This window comes from Danio aesculapii, chromosome 13 (genome assembly GCF_903798145.1).
Source record: "Danio aesculapii chromosome 13, fDanAes4.1, whole genome shotgun sequence".
Taxonomy (NCBI): domain Eukaryota; kingdom Metazoa; phylum Chordata; class Actinopteri; order Cypriniformes; family Danionidae; genus Danio; species Danio aesculapii.
Window position 1 is genome coordinate 23883942 of NC_079447.1, and position 19169 is coordinate 23903110.

A 19169-nucleotide genomic window follows, 5' to 3' on the forward strand; every position below is an offset into this window, starting at 1 on the left:
TTGATGCCATAAAAGTACTAATTTAAAATGACTTTGTGTGGACTGAGTTTTTTATACAACCGTCTATAAAATACAGTATTTATTCTTTTATTTATTTTTATTATCCAAACACAGAATATATTCTTTATTCTTACTCTACATTTAACATTACAATAATTTACTCCAACTACAATGACTTGTGCTAAGTGCATTAATATTTGGCATATATCAAGTATGATTATTCACAGTCAGCTACTGTACAGCTTTTTCTGTGTTATTGTGTTTTATTGTGCTAAACCTGAAAACATTTTTGAATATATATAATGGGGGGGGGGGGGGGGGGGGGGTACTCTGAATATTAAGATTATAAGAAAATTACTGAAGTAACAATGTGACTTAAGTACTGCTAAATATAAAAATATAGCCTAACGTTACTTGCCTGGTGAACTGTTTTACCTGCTTCCTGTTTACATGTTTCAAAACTCCCATTCGTTACTATGGAGAGAGGTGTAAACAAAAATGCAGCGTTGACAACAGCCTTGCATTGTGACTTTCGGAGAGATTTGTAATAGTCATTTACTTATAATTATGCCACCTAATTCAATAGTAACAATAAGGTACGGTCCATACGATTCGTGTGGAATTGTCGATCATAGAACGTTTCGCCTGGACGGCTTACAAGGTAACCTTGTCGAAAGCTTTGTTACATTTTCCCAGAAAAAGTTACTAGTCACAACAACTGGACTCATTGACAGAAATCATGTGTATTTTTACGTTTCCCCTTCACTTCAGCGGTCCTCAAAGGTGACGGTCACCGGTGTGTCCTCGAGAAAACAGATGACTGGAATACAGTTGAGCTCATTGTGAATGGAGAGCGCGTGTATTCATGTAGCATCACTGACCTTGTATTTGGTAAATTGCGTCAGCATTTGGAAACCTCTGCATTTCTGGATGATAAGAGATGTGATGCTGTCAAACTCATTTGCTCATAGGGGGTGATGGACGACTTGATCCGCTGTGCCAGGAGGCCATTGACGCGGTGAGGGACGCGTACTGAACAACGAACCTGATTTAAATTGAAGCTAGCATATTTTCTTTGCCGAATACTAAACACACTGTATAACGTTACCATGGAGGACCGTTTTTGTCAGAATAAAAGGCAATTATTGAAAGTATGAGTTTCATTCTCACATAATTTTAACATTAGCCTATATCTCTTATAATAATAAAATTTATATATATATATATATATATATATATATATATATATATATATATATATATATATATATATATATATATATATATATTATTCTGAACATCACATTTCTCACACAATCTTTGTAATTCTGAGTTTATATCTTGCAATTGAGTTAAATTAGTCACAATTCATTTTATTGTTGAAGAAGTTGCGATTTTGATTTTATTTCAGATAAATAGATTCAATGATTCAATGGTTTGTAGCTTGTAATTCACAATGCTGAGATTGTGTAAATCAATATTCAGAGGAGAAATGACTGGTTTGTAAGATATGAACTTTGAGGAAAAAAGTTATTACAATAACCTTTCTAAAAAATTAGTTTATCCTTTGCCAAGTACTTAATCACTAATAAGTGTCACTATCTGCCTTTAAATGCAAATGAGCTTGTTCTCTCCGCCCAGTGTTCAGCCATGTCCACTTTAAAGGAAAGATACCCAGCGTCAGATGTCAGATAAAAACAGCATTAAATTAGGCTCTTTGCCAATATTGTCACATGGTAATACGCAACTGTCAATCAATATCAGTGGGTGGGAATAACCAGACTGTTAAGTCATGGTGTAGTTGGCCTCAAAATTGCTGGGTTTTTGATCATGGTTTTACTTCTGTAATTAAAGAAAAAAAGACTTGATGTGTTTATACCACTCTAGTATGGCTGTGTATACACTACCCCTACACATTTCTGTCCAAACAGCTTCCAAAAGTGATTTTGAATGACAGGTGGCCTTTAAACTACCACTATTCTTACTGTATTTTTAAATTATAGTAGTAAGATATTATTAGAGCAATTATTAAATGAATTATGTACAATATGCCAATGCAGTTTATATTTTTAAAGTAAGAAAAATACTTTATTCCAGTTTATTTAGAACACTGGAAATGGAGGGTGAAGAAAGTAGTGAGATATTGTTAACAATGTGCATATACTACATAATGTAGAAATTTTAAGAGTGGCAAGGTACTATTTCAACCATGTTTAAAACGGTAGTGAACCAACTAACTAGATGACATTTTAAAGCATCCATGTTTCGAGTACTATGGTGGTGTCCTTTGTACATATGAAGGCAGAACACTGTTTGTGAAGAGACTGCTTATATATGTGCACAGGTATATGATAAATGATATACCCACACAAACATCCATCGTTTGTCAGTGACACACAGTTTATTGCATTATTGCTGAGAAACGTCTATCGTTCATCACAATCTATCACAGTGAATTATATTTATGATCTTTTTCTCCCATGAGCAATGCCCTGTGTCTATAACATACTAAAACCAAATCTACTTATTTTTTTTTACATAAATTCTCTATTGCAAGTGTCACATGAATAACCTACCACACATACTCATGTAAGCTACACTTTACAGCTATTTAGTCCAGCTTGTGTGAATATCAAGGTTTCACTATGTTTAAGCAGCCAACCACAGACTGATAATATATTTGGTCATACCGTTGCTAAACTTCCATAGAAAAGCAGTTTGACGGCATTAAGATTAAACTGAAAGATATTGCTTCAGATATTTGTGCTTATCAGATTGGTGGTGTAATTAATTGCTTTGTAGCTTACTTTTAATTGTTTCCCAGTGTGTATACTAGCATTTCAAAGTTGTCACAGACATGTTGACGTTATGAATGTCCTCGTTCCCACAAGTCTTAAATGCCACTAAAACCCTAAAGTCTAAAAAGAAGCATATTTTGAGCAAGCTACAGAGAATATCAGGACTACCACGGAGAATAACGTTACTTGTCTAGATGCCATCTGTCTGATGTCTCAGGATGAAGCCAAGTGTGACAGTTATGGAAGACAACAAAAAATAAAAAATACAGATTACTTAAAGACAGATAAAGAATTTCTGGTGCAAATGAACAGATAAATCTGAATTAGTACATACAATTCTCTTTGCTGTCTTGTGCTCTATTTATCAATGTAATTGTAATCTCACGTACATTGGCAACATGGAAATCTGATGAAGTCTAATCAACAGAGCAGTGGTACCTGTTATATTTTAAGGGCTGATTTTCACAACCGACACAGTAGCATCAAAAACTCTTGTCCTGGAAAGCCTCGAGGTTAAACGCGGTGTCCAAGAACCTCTTGAGCTCAGCCAGATGTGTGAACTTGTTTCCTGTGGCCGGGGCTGCGGCAGGGTCCCGGCCAACATACCTAAAAATGAGTGTCAAAATTAGAGTTCAATATTACAAAACACTTCAAATGTTTTTCAAACGTAACATAATTGTTATTGCTCAATTAAAAAAATGTAGTGGCTATACCATTCAGATAGAATTTAATGTTTTGCAAAATAATAAGCTGCTTCAAAATCAAAAATTCTTGGCCACTGAAATTAGCAAACAGCAAAGACTTTAGCATGAAGAAATATTACAGCCAGTCTGAAGTTTAGAGGAGTCCAGCTGTAGGACAATAATCTCTTAAAGCCTGGTTTATACTCGACGTGTCCGTTAGTTCTTTTTTTTTTTAACTTCCCAGGTTCTGCAGGTTGCAATGTCCCGAATTTTGCTTGCCAATCTTAAACCAATTGTAATGTTTTTTTTATGTTTTTGATTTGGAATTTCTTCAACCAATCGCAGAACCCCAGGGACCAGAGTGATTGCTTCAACTTGGCCCTCCCTCCGCTTGAGTGCACGGGGCAAATGTGATGTCTTTGCTGTGTTTGCGGAGCGCGCAACATGATTTCGGCTGGCGGAGCGCACAATTTTTTTTTTGAGATTTGAGCGAACAGTTCGCGCGCTGCTGTTTCATTTGAGTTGAATATGAATCACTTTGAAGAGATTTTGTCTGAAACAGGTATGCCTGTACTGACATCTTTATGATTCGTCCATGCGTAATCATAGGGATAACCAGATGACCAATAATTCTTGGCTATAAATTGCAACAGCAGTGAGAAAAAAAGAAAGTTTTTGTTAAAAAGTTTAGAAAAACTTTTGGGTTACGTTGGTTAAAACCGAAAAGAGAGGCCATGGCAAAAGTGGAGACCCAGGTGGTTTTAATACAAAATTACAGAATATGTTTTTCCACCATTCATAGGTTTAACACTGATGTATATATTACAATTCTGAATTTAAAACAATTTAAACTAAAATAAAGTAATAAAATATTTCTTTGACAACTGGAAAGGAATATTTGAACCTATCTGTTTATAATGTACTGATGCCCTGTTTTTAGGCTACATTGGTGATAATGGTCAGAAATGTTGGCCCATTATTGCCTTTTTAGCATATCAGTATAGGTCAAACTAGCTGGACAGTAATGTGTGAATGGGAGTGGGTTAAATAAAAAAAAGTCAGTAATCCTTTTGGACGATGCACCTGGCTTATTTTTTCTTCATTAAAAATACAGTTCCCCCAAAGTAATAATTTACTCACCTTCAAGTGGTTCCAAACTTTCATGAGTTTCTGTTAAACACCAAAGAAGATATTTTGAAGAAACTTGAAAACATGTAACCATTGACTTCCATAGTAGGAAAAAGAAATACTATGAAAGTTATATGGTTGCAGGTTTATTTTTGCTAAATATTTTCTCTTGTGTTTAACAAAAGACAAAAACACATAAAGGTTTGAAACAAGTAAAGGATGAGTAAATGATGACAAAATGTTTATTTTTTGGGTGAACTACTTTAGATGTGGACACACCCTGAGTGCTTGTGTGTACTGTATGCACTTAGATTAAAACAGGGCACAGTGTTTCCCATCAGACATTTTATTTTTGTTACTGCCTTATTCCAAAGGGTTATTAAATTAATTTATTTCCACAAAATTCTACACACAATACCCCATAATGACAATGTGAAAAAAAGATTTTTTTGAAATAGTAGCAAATTTATTAAAAATCAAAAATGTACTTAAGTATTCACAGCCTTTGCTCAATACTTTGTAGATGCACCTTTGACAGCAATTACAATTTTTGAATATGATGCCATAAGCTTGGCTCACCTGTCTTTGGGAATTTTAGCCCATTCCTCTATGCAGTACATCTCAAGCTCTATCAGGTTGGATGGTAAGCAAAGGTGTACAGCTATTTTCTGATCTCTCCAGATTTAGGTCTGGGCTCTGGCAGGGCCACTCAAGAACATTCACCGAGTTGTTCTGAACTCCATTGATATTTGGCAGTGTGCTTTGGGTAATTGTCCTGCTGGAAGATGAACCATCACCCCAGTCTGAGGTCAAGAGCACTCTGAAGCAGGTTTTCATTCAGGATGAAACTCAATTTAGAGCTTCACGGCAAAGGCTGTGAATACTTAAATACATGTGATTTTCAGGTTTTTTATTTTTAATAAATTTGCAACAATTTCCAAAAATCTTTTTTTACATTGTCATTATGGGGTATTGTGTGAAGAATTTTGAGGAAATACATGAAATCAATCCCTTTTAGAACAAGGCTGTAACAAAAAAACGTGGAAAAAGGGAAGCGCTATGAATACTTTCTGGATGCACTGTATGTAACTAATGAAATATGCTCTTTTACTCATGTTAGGATAATCTCAAACAAGATAAAACACTGACCTCAAAATTTGTTCTCCATGTTTGGTCTCTACTGTACATTTGTTTAGGTGGCACAAACATTATCTCCAAAAGAGACTTACCATATTGGATTCTTGGGTTGGACTGTGAGGAAACGTGGCCTTATGTAATCATAGTAACCCATGTTCTTGTGCTCCTCCTGACACCATATGAGTTCAGCGTTGCTGTACTTCTCGACCTCAGCTTTGATGAGGTCAAAAGGGAATGGTGATATCTAAGACAAAAAAATGTATTTGATGTTTCTGACAAAGAAATTCATTTTTTCCCTGTGCAATTAGAAACTATAATAGCAACCTGCTCCAGTCTGACTATTGCAACATTCTCCTCCAACTTCAGCTGTTTTCTTTCTTTGGCCAGCTCATAGTACACTTTTCCAGTGCAGAAGATGACCCTTTTGACCTTTTCAGGATTTTTGGATGCAGGACCTTCATCAGGAATTACCCTGATAAATTTTGTCCCTGCAAAAGGAAAGTTAGAAATTATATCCACCAAAGTTGGAAAGAGTTTAAAGCAATTGTTCTCAATCAGGGGGTCGAGATAATGTGATCTAAAATGATACAGAATGTGGTTGAAAAAAAAACCCACAAAGTTTTTAAAACGATTTCATGTTTCTTATTTTAAAGTTATTCCTTCAATATCTTATCTTTTTATATTCAAGAACTTTGGTTTCCATATACCTTGAATTTATAAGAAATTTAAAATTGTATTTCTAGTCTTGGGAAAATTGGACAAAGTAATATACATAAAAAAAGTAAAAAAAAATAGAGTAAAACATATTTTTTAAAATGAAATAAAGAGTAAAACCTCAAATACATTTACTTTAATAATCTCTGCAACTCAAAATTAATTACTTTAAGCTAATGTTGTTAATGAACATTATTATTATTATTATTATTAATCAAAATATTATAAATATATAATTATATATTTAAGTTAATTTTATTAAGTTAGGTTATTATTGCTAGTCAAAGTTTGGGTAAATTCATGGCTCCCACTCTAGAGGGATAGTTCACCAAAAAATGCTAATTCTGCTATTATTTACTCACCCTTTAATTGTTTCCAAACCTTTACGAGTTTTCTTTTTTAAAGAATTAAGAAGAATGCCGGAACCTGTAACCTTACTTCCTTAGTATTTGCTTTATTCATTATGGAAGTCAGTGGTTACAGATTTCCAGCTTTCTTCAAAATATCTTATTTTGTGTTAAACAGAAGAAACAAACAAAAGGTTTGAAACCACTTGTGGGTGAGTAAATAGTGTTAATAAGAAGTGTTAAATAAGTCAATTAAAATTTTTAAGTGAACTGTCCCTTTAGGTCAAAGGTCAAATTCTCAAAAATTCGTTCAATGAATAAGATGCAGAATTTGCATAACATATAATGAACAGAAAAACAGGTAGCTGTTGTGTTGAGAACTATGCAGACTGCAGGAAGCAGCTATAGACAGTATTTTGGCATTGCATCCATGACTTTCAATGTTTGAAATAGACTATAATTCATGATATTCCAAAAATTGTATGACCTGTGGGAACTTTGTAAAAAAAAACATAAGACAATGAGCAGAAATATCTTAAGGACTTAAAATTTTGTCTTTGTCAATGTAGGAAACTCTTTGACAATGTACAGTAGGAGACAAGATTAATATCATTATAGAATATTATACCTGTGATCATTTCATCAAAACTGGAGCGTGCCTCTGGCAGCCTCAGTAAAGACTTTGGTGTAAAAATGATCAGCTGAAAAAGAAAAGAAAATAGGTTCAGTCAAACAAAGACTAAGTATATTTGATTTAAAGATGCATTTAGGAAGTTTAAAACTTCAGTCTTAGTCAAACTAGCGCTAAAACCCAGCTGTGAAACCAAGCAAAACAGTAAATTAAAAGCACTTTCATACAAAACAAACAACAGCATCCCCTGACGCTCACATTTTAATTTGCTCAGGAAGAGATTTTCTCATGCTCCACAAACCTCTGCATTTCTCCACAACAGGGAATCACTTTAAACAAATGCAGTGGCACAGAAGCAAAAGAGCACTGGGATGTGTCAAACTTTCCATAAAGTTATTAAGTAAAGACTTCAGTTTATAAAGTCTGTCTACCATCACAGCACCTGTGTGCGGTTGATCTTACAGCTCTAGTTTAAATTCCTACTACAATTCACAATGTGTACAGTTTCAAATATGCAAATTCACACAACTGGAGAGAATAATTAATCCACAAAATACACTGAGAAGGATTTGCTGTAAACACACAGAAAGGAACAAGTTTTGTCTTACTGGCTTCCTGAATGGTAATAATATTTGCCTTCTAAGCACATGGAAGTAGCTGGCAGGTGTTGAGCAATTGACCACAATCCAATTACAGTCGTAGAGCTGCTGGACCTCAAAGTCTCCAGTGAATTCCTTAAATGTGGTAAATAAAACACAGCTCATTAAAATGATTCATTAATATCAGGTTAAGAAAAATATAATGTGTCAAAGTGAAAACACAATGTCCCTTATGAAAATTAAGCATGATTTTATTTATGTAGTAAGTGTAGTAACCATGCGTTTAAGTGTATTGATTACCATTTGTATAGCTACAGTTATGTGACAAATACCATGGTTAAACTACGAATAGTGTAGCAAAACCATAATTAATTTGCAAAAAACAAACCAAAAAAAAATTCATACTTTATATTTCATAATTATATGAAATAATGGCCTATTTTAAAGTAAAGTACAGTATGCATTTATCTCCATTTTTACTGGTTCAGCAAACCGTACCTTACCATACCAGTTTTTTTTTTTTTTTTTTGAAACACCTAAAGCTCTGATAACATTTCAAAATAAACACTATATAAATAAAAAAATAAATATTGTAATTTAGAGTATTTTTGTTTTTTGGCAAACATGGCAACTTTTTGTTATTTTAACAAACTTTGTGGTGTAAATAACATAATATTCTATTAGAACCAATGTCATCAGTAGTTTACAGAATAACAACAAAAATGTTTTACTTTACTAAACACAATTATTCATTAATTTTCTTTTCGGCTTAGTCCCTTTATCAATCAAGGGTCGCCACAGCGGAATGAACCGCCAACTTATCCAGCTGCAACCCATCACTGGGAAACACCCATACATTCTCATTCACACACATACACTACGGACAATTTAGCCTACCCAATTCACCAGTACCGCATGTCTTTGGACTTGTGGGGGAAACCAGAGCACCCGGAGGAAACCCACACGAACGCAGGGAGAACATGCAAACTCCACACAGAAATGCCAACTGACTCAGCCAAGGTTCGAACCTGCGACCTTCTTGCTGTGAGGCGAGAGCACTACCCACTGCGCCACCGTGTTGCCCCCAAACACATAATTATTGATAAATGTAATTCATTTATTTTTTACAAATGATTAAAAAACAGATCGTGGTTTTGAAGGTTTTTATTATTAAGGGCAAACAAAATACAAAACTACGTAGCCCTGTGTAAAAAGTGTTTGCCCCCTAAACCTAGCCAAGTGTTTTCGATAACTTGCAATGACTCTGTTAGAGTGCTATAATGAAAGTGTGGTCCTCTTATCTTTGCAGAGTTGTTGTAATTCCCCACTGCACCATTACAGGGTTTTCTACCATAAGCCACCTTTTTAAGGTCAGGCCACAGCATCCCAATAAGATTCAGATCAGGACTTTGACTAAGCCACTCCAAAGTCTTGTTTCAAAGTCATTTTGTTTTTCTCCAGCCATTCAGAAGTGGACTTGCTGGTGTGCTTTGAATCATTCGTTCTATTTAAGTGATTTTTCGATTGTGAATTGGTGTGGCATTAACAGACCTGGGTAATCATAATTATTTAGCTTTACCTTGTTAATAAAAACCTTCATTTAAAAACTGCATGATGTGTTTACTTTTGTTTTCTTTGTCTAATATAATTAATTTAGTTTGATGATCTGAATCATTGAAGAGTGACAGACATGCAAAAAAAAAAACCAGTAAGGATACAAACACTCTTTCACACCATTGTATACATAATTTTATGGATTTACTTTTAGTTAACAATAATAACCCTGTCATTAAACCATTCCTGTCTGGTTTAGTCAATACCTCGTTTAATGATTACATCTTCTAAATACTGATCAGAGCTGTAATTACTACCATCCTTGTATCCTGAATGTGTTTATCCATGATGCCCTGCCACTGCTGGACTAAACAGGAAAGCAGTATCAACAAGAACTATATTAAGCATCAAACAAATTGGCAATCAGTGAAGTGTGTCCGTTTCCAACTACCTGTGGCCATCAGCATGAGGCATTGCAGGAAGGACCACTCACCGGATAGCGATCGGGGTCATCTTTGCTCATCTGCAGGAAGCGTTCAGGCCGTGCTGACGAGTGCTCCGGGCCCTGCTCATTAGTGCAAACACACACACACACCAGCGCTAATGAGAGGAGCTCTATCAAACGCCACACTGAGCTGAAGAATTATAGCCTCATTTATCGGCTCAGACCAAACTTGAGTCATCATTATTGATCTTAGTACCGCTATTCTGCCTTTGAGTAAAAAGCACCAAAAGGATTTTAGCCTGTGTTTTATATCTGAAGGAAATTATATTCAGTGATCAGTAGGGCTGTTGTTATCTACATAACAGATCCTAAAAATAACACTGGGTTTGATATGGTGCATATCAGAGAAAATAAGCTGTTAAATATTGCATGATATTTATGCTGCTGTCTTGGGTGCTTTAAATTACGTATGTAAATGGAACAGATTCTTGTATGTTTACAAACACTGGGGGGGAATGCAGGAGAAATGATTATCATTTAGAATTCGATGGTAAACTTAACAATTACAAAGTAACATGCTGGATTAATTATTTACATAAAAAACTAAATTCATATTTCCCTGCAAACATTCATTCATTTTCAACCGCTTTTCCGGGGCCAGGTCGCGGAGGCAGCAGTCTTAGAAGAGCTGCCCAAACTTCCCTCTCCCCAGACACTTCCTCCAGCTCCTCCGGGGGGATCCCGATGCGTTCCCAGGCCAGCCGAGAGACATAGTCCCTCCAGTGTGTCCTGGGTCTTCCCCGAGTTCTCCTCCCGGTGGTACATGCCTGGAACGTTCAGGAGGCATCCGAGAAAGGTGCCCGAGCCACCTCAGCTGGCTTCTCTCGATGTAGAGGAGCAGCGGCTCTACTTCGAGCTCCTCCCGGATGACAGAACTCCTCACCCCATCTATAAGGGTGCGCCCTGCCACCCTGCGGAGGAAACTCATTTTGGCTGCGTGTATCCGAGATCTTGTCCTTTCGGTCATGACCCAAAGCTCATGAGCATAGGTGAGAGTAGGAATGTAGATTGACCGGTAATTTAAGAGCTTTGCCTTTTGGCTCAGCTTCTTCTTCACCACAACAGACCGGTACATCAACCGCACTACTGCTGCCGCTGCACCAATCCGCCTGTCAATCTCACGTTCCATCCTTCCCTCACTCGTGATACAGACCCTGATACAGTCTATATACTTCAAACAAAAAAATTGCAATTTTAAACACCTCATCTGTCAACATAATTCTGGTGAATTGCAGAGCTTGCAAAAACAAATCCATTGTAAAGATCAGATACTTTCTTAACTGCTGTATTCTCATCAGTGGTAATTTATAATCAAATTATGCAACGTTAGTCTCAGAAGCATGGACTATGTTGATATACTAGCAATCTGTACGTATTTCCCACCTTTTTTATTTTTATTTTTAACTTTTTTACTTTATTTGTTTACTTAACAAATTTTTATTTTATTTAAAGGTGCAGTAGGTGATTGTCTTCAGAAACATTTTTTTGTTGTGCTAGTTGAAAGTCTCTTCACATTCCAATAAATGATCTTAATGTATTTATATGTATTTTTATATTCTGGGTAAGGCATAAAACTAAAAAATGTTCATTCAATTAAATATTGTCGGTATTCCGATAAGTTGCCCAAACTGTCTGTCAACAAATGTAGATTTGTACATCTGTGCATCTCTGGTCATGCAGATCCGGCATTGACGGATGCAATCAAATGGTGAATATAAACTTTTTAAAAACCTGAATCAATATTGGAGTTACTTTTGTACGCTGGAGGAAGGATGATACAATGGCTGAAGTATTTCTTTTAGACAGGTAATGTTAGGTTTTAAAACAAGTTTAGTTCCGCACAGCTGATGTAGATTGTGTTATATTATGAATGGGTTATATGCATAAAAAGTGTTGTTCAGCCACTGAAATCTTACGGTGAAAGATTGATGAAACTATTTTCAGGTTCATAAGGGACATTTTACAGCATCGATAATGTCAATTTTTATTTAGTTTAATAACAAAAGAGAAGTAAATAGCGCTATTCTGCCTAGCCTGCTTTACTGAGGTGAAGTTGGCTTTTTATTCACGTTGGTTCATTTTTAAACAATGACAAGACCTGTGACGCGTTCCCTATATTGTTTACCATGTTACTCTGAATATTCTGTCTGAAATAGTATGTAAGTATGGCTAAGTGTAATTCTTGCACACTGCCAGCCAATCACTAAGCATACAGTAGTCGATTTAGTACAAAGTGTGAGAGAGTGAGACCAGACCTTACTTGCTAAGTACATAACTGAAGACGTGCTAGATATAATACAGTTTTCGTTGTGAAATTTCAGTATTATAAAATAATGTAAAGATTTCTAACTGATGAATGACATGATCTAGTGGGTAGTCTGCTGTCATTTTTAAGGTGTGTGCGTTAGCAATTTCAGGAGGTGTGGCTTTGGACGGCAGGGGTGGGACTGTGTTTCAAAGATATTATGCTAACCGGTTAGCATTTTGGCAGATCACCTACTGCACTTTTAAGTATATATAGACTGTGTCAGACTATGTGAGACTATAGTTTGAATTACTCCAAAAGTCTTCTTTCTTAGTTAGATTTGTTTTGTTTTTTTGTTACAAGCTGTTCACACATTGGTAAAAAAGAATGTATTTACTTTGCCATGAGTAATTAAGGCATTGAATAATGTTCAGTCACTGGTAAGTTGTGTTTGTATTCCACTAACTGGTATGGGGTTTCTAAGGGTTTTAACATACTGTATAGCCTCTTTAAAAATATAAATATATTTTAGACATGCCATCAGCAGACTCACCATTCCCTCCATCCCATGGGGCAAGAGTAAAACAATGCCATTGTGTCGGACCCACTTGGCCTGTCCTGCAGAGATGAACTGGTCTATGATGCACTGAGCTGTGTTGTGAAAGTCACCAAACTGAGCCTCCCAGCACACCAGGGCATTAGGATTCGCCATGGCAAAACCAAGTTCAAAACCTAATCAACATTTACATGTAAGGATAAAATAATGCCCAGTTTCGATTTATATATTAGGTTATAATTAAGACTTTTTCAACAAGAAAAAAATATTATTGGAAAAATTGAAAAATGTGGAAATTTATTTGCTCCGTTAAAAATAATTTTGGAAATATTTAAAAAAGAAAAAAATTTTGACCTAAACTGTATATAATGAAAATATACAGTCAAGCCCAAAATTATATGTGTGTGTGTGTGTGTGTGTTTGTGTATTCTGGATTGATATCAAATGAAATTGAGCACAGATGCTTCTTACCTAAAACCCCATACTCGGACAATGAGCTGTTGCACACTGTGTAGAGAGCCTGGTTCTGCCACAAGTGGTTCATGGGGACGCAGAAGCGCTTATCAACTTCCTGATCATGCAGGACATGGTGACGATGACTGGAAAAAAAAAACTTAACAAATTTACAAATTATTTATAATAAATGTTCCTAAACCAAATCACTGGAATCAGTGAATTAGAACACGGTAATTTCAAAAAATCATGTCACTCTTAAACCTGGAATAACTTATAATTAAAATAGTTTTTTAAAACAATACAATACTTTAAAAATATATATATTGTCTAAAATGTTTTTGATTAAATTAATCTTTGATTAAATTAATCTTAAATAAATCTTTTTTTCCGAAACATTTGAAAATATCCTCTTGCAACCGATGAGTGCTTTAATGAGTGATTTAATACCAATGTATTGTTGTGCACAAGCTAATAGCACTCGCTGTGTAAGACTTTTTAACACATAAGACAATGCAGTTACATGTCAATGCTCATCTCTGAAACAAAGCAGATTTTCTGGACATAAAAAGGTCTGTAACAATTTCAGTATAGATGCTGAAATACTGTATGACAAAACGATCAAGCCATGTTAATTAAGTAAGCTGTAAGACAGCAAGGAGACTATACTCTTTCAAGTGTTTTTCTACTGGTTGTTTTAATGTATTTAAGTTGATAAAACTTCAGTACGGCAACATGTTGGTGATGTTTATTTTATTTACACATTTTATGTTTGTTTACATTGTAAAATGTAATGTATTATGCGGTAAACAGTAAAACATTTTGTTTACTTTTAGAAGTTGTAGTGAAGCTTTCTTTTTCTGGAAGTAACATGAAACAAATGTTGATTTGACCATTTTCTAAAATACTGTATTGTATATTGAAAATCGCATTATTTAGCATGCTATAGCATATCGAGTTTTGCACAGCCCTAGTGTATATATATATTTCTAATAACTGATTTAATTTATGTTTCCCATGATGACAGCACATAATATTTTACTAGTTATTTTTCAAGACACTAGTATTCAGCTTTTTAGGTCTTTAAAACTCTTTACTTATTTACTTATTGTTTTTAAAGCACTGAATGGGCAAGCACCTTCTTATATACAGTATCTGAACTTATTAACCTACAGTCAACTCCTTGGTTCCTTAGTTCGTCAAATTAAATTTTACTGCAAATTCCTTGGTCATGAATTAAACTGAAAGGAGATAGAGCCTTTGTAGTCGTTGCTCCACGTTTGTGGAACCAGCTGCCACCGGACATTACAAGTGCTTCTTTTTTAAGTCCAGACTTAAGACACATTTTTATTCTATTGGCTTTCCAGGCTTTTAATCTTTATTGTGCATTGTTGCTGTCATACTATTATTCGTATTATTACTTTTATTGTTATTTTAAGGTTTTAAAATGAGTGCTATGGTTTTGTTCAGTGCCAAACTGAATTTAAATGCGTTTTAAAAATAAACTTTACTTACTTACTTACTTTACTTACTTAAAAGTGCAATTTAAAGGCGTGACTAGGTTAATTAAGTTAACTAGGCAAGATAGAGTAATTAAGCAAGACATTGTAAAACAATGTTGTTTTGTTAGTCAATCGAAAAGAAATATATTGCTTAAGGGGGTTAATAATATTGACCTTAAAAGGGTTTAAATTTTTTTTTAAACCTGGTTGAAATAAAACAAATTAGACTTTCTCCAGACGAAAAAATACTATAGGAAATACTGTGAAAAATTCCTTGCTCTGTTAAACATCATTTGGGGGAAAAAAAAGAAGAAAAAAAATCAAAAATCAAAGGGGGACTAATAATTTAGACTTCAACTATATATAATTTTAAGGAATGTTTTCCTCCACTCTCATGTCAGACCCAAAATGTTGAACAGTGGCCCTCCAACTCTTTATGTCCTATCAGTGTGAAAGATCATGGACGGCAGTGGATCGCAGACAGGAGATGTGATACGTTGTGCTGGCTCACTCTGATGCGATGTTCAAACCAGACATCAAACCCAGTGCGATTAGACAATCTTTAAAGTCCTTTAAATATCACAGTAATGATGCCCAGTGCAGGCCATCCCAACTTACAACTACAAAACGAATTACAATAGCCTTTAAATACAGCATTACCCTAACAATTGGCATTTGAGAAATAAGATCTTCTGTCTTAGATAATGTTGTGAAATGGAGAATGTAACAACAAGGAATGTGTTCAGGCTAATTGGAGTCTGTCTGCCGAGCTCATTTAATCCCAAATGTAAATCAAAAGTGGCTCTTTAAGCTAAAGTATCCTGTCCCTGCGGGTTTGCTCTGGAAACACAAAGAATCAGGGGAGTAAACAGTTTTCTCAGTGCGTCAGCTGCGTGTTGCTTTCATCAATCAAGGGAGGAGAGCACAGCTCTCAGTGCATTCCCAAAGACAGTAGACTGAATCAATTACTCATAGCCATTAACTTCCTGTAAGATTTCAGAAATCTCAGATACTTTTATGCATCCACATCTGGACAATACAAACCGGGTATATAAACAAAGAGACATTTACCTCTACACCCCACCGAGTGGGAATGCAGGAAAGCTCACTTCTCTCCTTATCTTCATTTACATTTGAAGTACTCCCTTCAGTTGACTCAGCCTCCTCTTAATCCAACTCACACAGAATGGTCATCTCAAAATATTAATGTTCTATATCAATAAAGTGACTTTTTCCATCATGTTTGATATCATTTGAAATGTCTCAATTGCCTCGTTCTCACACTTTTCGATCTCTCTCCCACTTCACTTCCTGTCAACTTACTGTCCTGTCAAATAAAGCCAAAAATGGTAAAAATAAATCAAAAAAAAAAAAAAGAAAAACACATTGATTATCAGGGACATGATAGCAGCAGCCTAGATGAATGCCATCTCTTGCTCTGAAGATCTCATTGTCTGCTAGGCAGCAAGATGTGAAACTTACATTGGAATAACATCATCTAAATTTTATTCTGGAACTCAGTGGAGAGTCATAAATTAGATCCTAAAAGTTTAAATCAAAAACCGATTCTGTCCATTGTTTTAATCTACCATTTGTAAAGAAAAAAGGGATTTAAAAACAATAGGAAATCTTTTAAATAGTATAAATGGCAGTCTGTTTCAGGACATTTGTGTATGAAAAATAAAGATGGGCAGAATAGGGTGATCTGGTCGCAAAAAAGACAAAAGAAACTTTAAAGAAAAACTCTATGTACCTCTACAAAGCAGAAATCTGCATTTGAATTTAATTGTGGTAAATTCAAATATCACACTGATTAGCTAAAATAGCCACTATGCCTTAATTTAGTCTAAAAACAGACTAAATATAAATAGAAGAATTCAGAATCTGAAATAGTCAGAAAGCAATCCACAGGCAGGCACTTTCTTTTTGGCTTAGTCCCTTTATTAATCTGGGGTCGCGCCACAGTGGAATGAACCACCAACTTATCCAGCACATGTTTTACGCAGTGGATACCCTTCCAGTTGCAACCCCTCACTGGGAAACACCCATAGACATTCAATCACACACATACATACTTGTGGGGGAACCAAAGCACATGGGGAGAACATGCAAACTGACCCAGCCAAGGCTCAAACCAGCAACCTTCTTGCTGGGGTCGACTGTGCTACCCACTGCGCCACCGTGACGCCTGCCAGACATTCGTTTTTGCCTAAGAAATTTGGTTTTCAAATCTTCAATAATGTCCATGTATTGTTCACATCTTTTAGCCAAGTGTAATTGATCATGTAGTAGTTTGTCTAGCTGTGATTGGAGCTCTTCCTGTGACTTTTGTGCTTCAGAATCTGCTGTGAGCAGTTGTTAAGTTTTATCCTTTAAATTTGCAAATACCTTTGTTAAGCTATTGCGTAGGCTAGGGGCATTCAGTTAATTTACAGCCTCAACGATTTCTTTATGTTTGCATTTCTTTTGTTTAATGCCCACTGTTTTCCACCATATGGAAATTTCCTCACTAGAAGCATCCAAATTAAGGCCTTTTCTAGCGAGTTTGTAAAGTACAGGTTCAACATTTTCAGTCCACAATGTAAACAGGTCAAAATCATTATAAATATTCCACTCCATGTTGGAGGACATTTACTAGGATTTCACAGTGAGATGATCACTTGGATTATTCTGATACTTCTAATTCCTGTTTCATACAATTCATGCAAATGGAGACTTTCCCTACCATGCCATGAAGCAATGGAAACAGACATACCCACTCTGTGGAAAAAAGTTCAGCTTTAATCCACTCAGAAGAGCTCTGATCCATCAGAATGGCCATTGTGTGTCCAAAAGTAAAATAATCCATTTCCAAGATAAGCAAAGTAAATGTTGATACAAAAAGTATCACGCGATTAAAACTCGCCAACATTTTATCACGTCAGGGTCACCAAACTGTAAGACTTGAACCTTACATTGCTATTCTGAACCAATAATCGAAAACAGAAAGCAGTTAAAGGATGGTGTGTTTAAAGTCCCCAAGAAATCTAAACTAACCATATGATTTTGTTAGCTTGCATTGCTAGTTTTGTGGTGAACAATTCATCTGTGCATGTCATTAAGAATAAAAACAATTGTTTGCCTTTCTAATCTTCAACTGAAATCTGAAAATGGACTTTCTGGGTTTTTTTTTTTTCAGTTAAATTGTCAGATTAAGTATATCCTAGGAAATGGGCCAGGCTAACATATTTAACCACCCCGCTTCAACTGTCAGTTTTGACAACAAACAGAAATGGTGAGGAGAAGGACTCTGTTGGGTTGTAAGAACTCTCCCCATTTTTCCCCATCTTTCTGAATAAAATGTCTACTTGACTACATCCAATCAGCTCGCAGTAGAAAAAACAAGCCACGCCCACTGTTTTGTCATTTATTATTCTGTATCTCTAGGAACTGCATCACACACACACACACAAAAAAATGGTCACAGCTTCATGGGGACTTTAAAAAAATATTTATTTGACTCCATTACAATTCATCTGACTCCATTAAAGTTATCATCATTGATAAAGAGAAATAATGTTAAAGCCTTAAAGCAGGCAAAGTTGTTTGTTAAGTTACATGTTTAAATTTACAGATAGTAGAATGAAACAATAAAATGTACTGTATAGAGAAGGTTAGCTGTAACATTTGCACTACTGTGTAACAAAGTCAGTGAAACTGCCTTTGTTAGCAGATGAGGTTACGCACCGGTGTGCGGGAGAAGCAGAGTAAAAGCCATTCTCCCTGATCAACATTTACTTCTTATACCCTGAACAAAGCATTGTCAAACTTGCGTGAAATACCAACCCCCAAAGCCAGCTAAACACGAAAGCAAAGTTGAGGAGATAATGTGGGAGAGAAGTATATTAACATACAGTATTCGCCTCAGGCCATGACTAAACAATAGTTAATAGATTGTATATTGAAATATATCAATAGCTACATTTCCATGCACCTATTTTAATGCGCATTTTGAATATGCACATAAAAAAATGATTGATGGAAATGGCAAGATGTGCATACATTTTGAAAATGCGCATATAAAACATATGCGCATGACTGAGTGGGATAAACTTTTTATTTGATATGAAAAGATTCACATAAACTACGATGGAAACACTTATACTGAACAAATTCCAGTATGCGCATTAAAAAGGTCATGTGATTTTATTATAAGTGATCATGTGGTGATAGAAAAGTGTGTGAATGGATAAACCAGCAAGCTGAGCACATTGTAAAACATCTGAAATGTTGTTTTGGTCATTCTAAAATGCCGTAACCATTTCAGTATTAGCGTTA

General features: G+C 35.4%; 2 protein-coding genes across 2 annotated transcripts in view; one reads left to right on the plus strand and one right to left on the minus strand.

The window, feature by feature from the left end:
* The first annotated feature begins 516 nt into the window (after positions 1-516).
* Positions 517-1109, plus strand: c13h10orf53 (chromosome 13 C10orf53 homolog). The gene is made up of 3 exons (XM_056470241.1): positions 517-661; positions 772-891; positions 972-1109. The coding sequence occupies exons 1-3, from the start codon at positions 568-570 to the stop codon at positions 1034-1036; spliced, it is 279 nt and encodes a 92-aa protein (XP_056326216.1). The 5' UTR covers positions 517-567; the 3' UTR covers positions 1037-1109.
* Positions 1110-2400: 1291 nt separating this feature from the next.
* Positions 2401-19169, minus strand: part of ogdhl (oxoglutarate dehydrogenase L) — a 47310-nt gene continuing 30541 nt past the window's right edge. Inside the window, exons 16-23 of the mRNA XM_056471594.1 lie at positions 13369-13496; positions 12895-13073; positions 10085-10156; positions 8047-8172; positions 7436-7508; positions 6071-6234; positions 5839-5990; positions 2401-3404 (exon numbers count right to left, since the gene is read on the minus strand). Of these exons, the coding sequence (XP_056327569.1) occupies positions 3281-3404; positions 5839-5990; positions 6071-6234; positions 7436-7508; positions 8047-8172; positions 10085-10156; positions 12895-13073; positions 13369-13496 (1018 nt within the window). The 3' untranslated portion in view covers positions 2401-3280. The remainder of the gene's footprint in view (positions 3405-5838; positions 5991-6070; positions 6235-7435; positions 7509-8046; positions 8173-10084; positions 10157-12894; positions 13074-13368; positions 13497-19169) is intronic.

Excerpts from the sequence above, each read along its gene's own strand:
- c13h10orf53 (XM_056470241.1), top strand. The coding sequence starts at position 568 with ATGCCACCTAATTCAATAGTAACAATAAGGTACGGTCCATACGATTCG. Across the intron at positions 662-771 it reads TCGCCTGGACGGCTTACAAG|CGGTCCTCAAAGGTGACGGT; the intron begins GTAACCTTGTCG and ends CCTTCACTTCAG. Across the intron at positions 892-971 it reads CATCACTGACCTTGTATTTG|GGGGTGATGGACGACTTGAT; the intron begins GTAAATTGCGTC and ends ATTTGCTCATAG.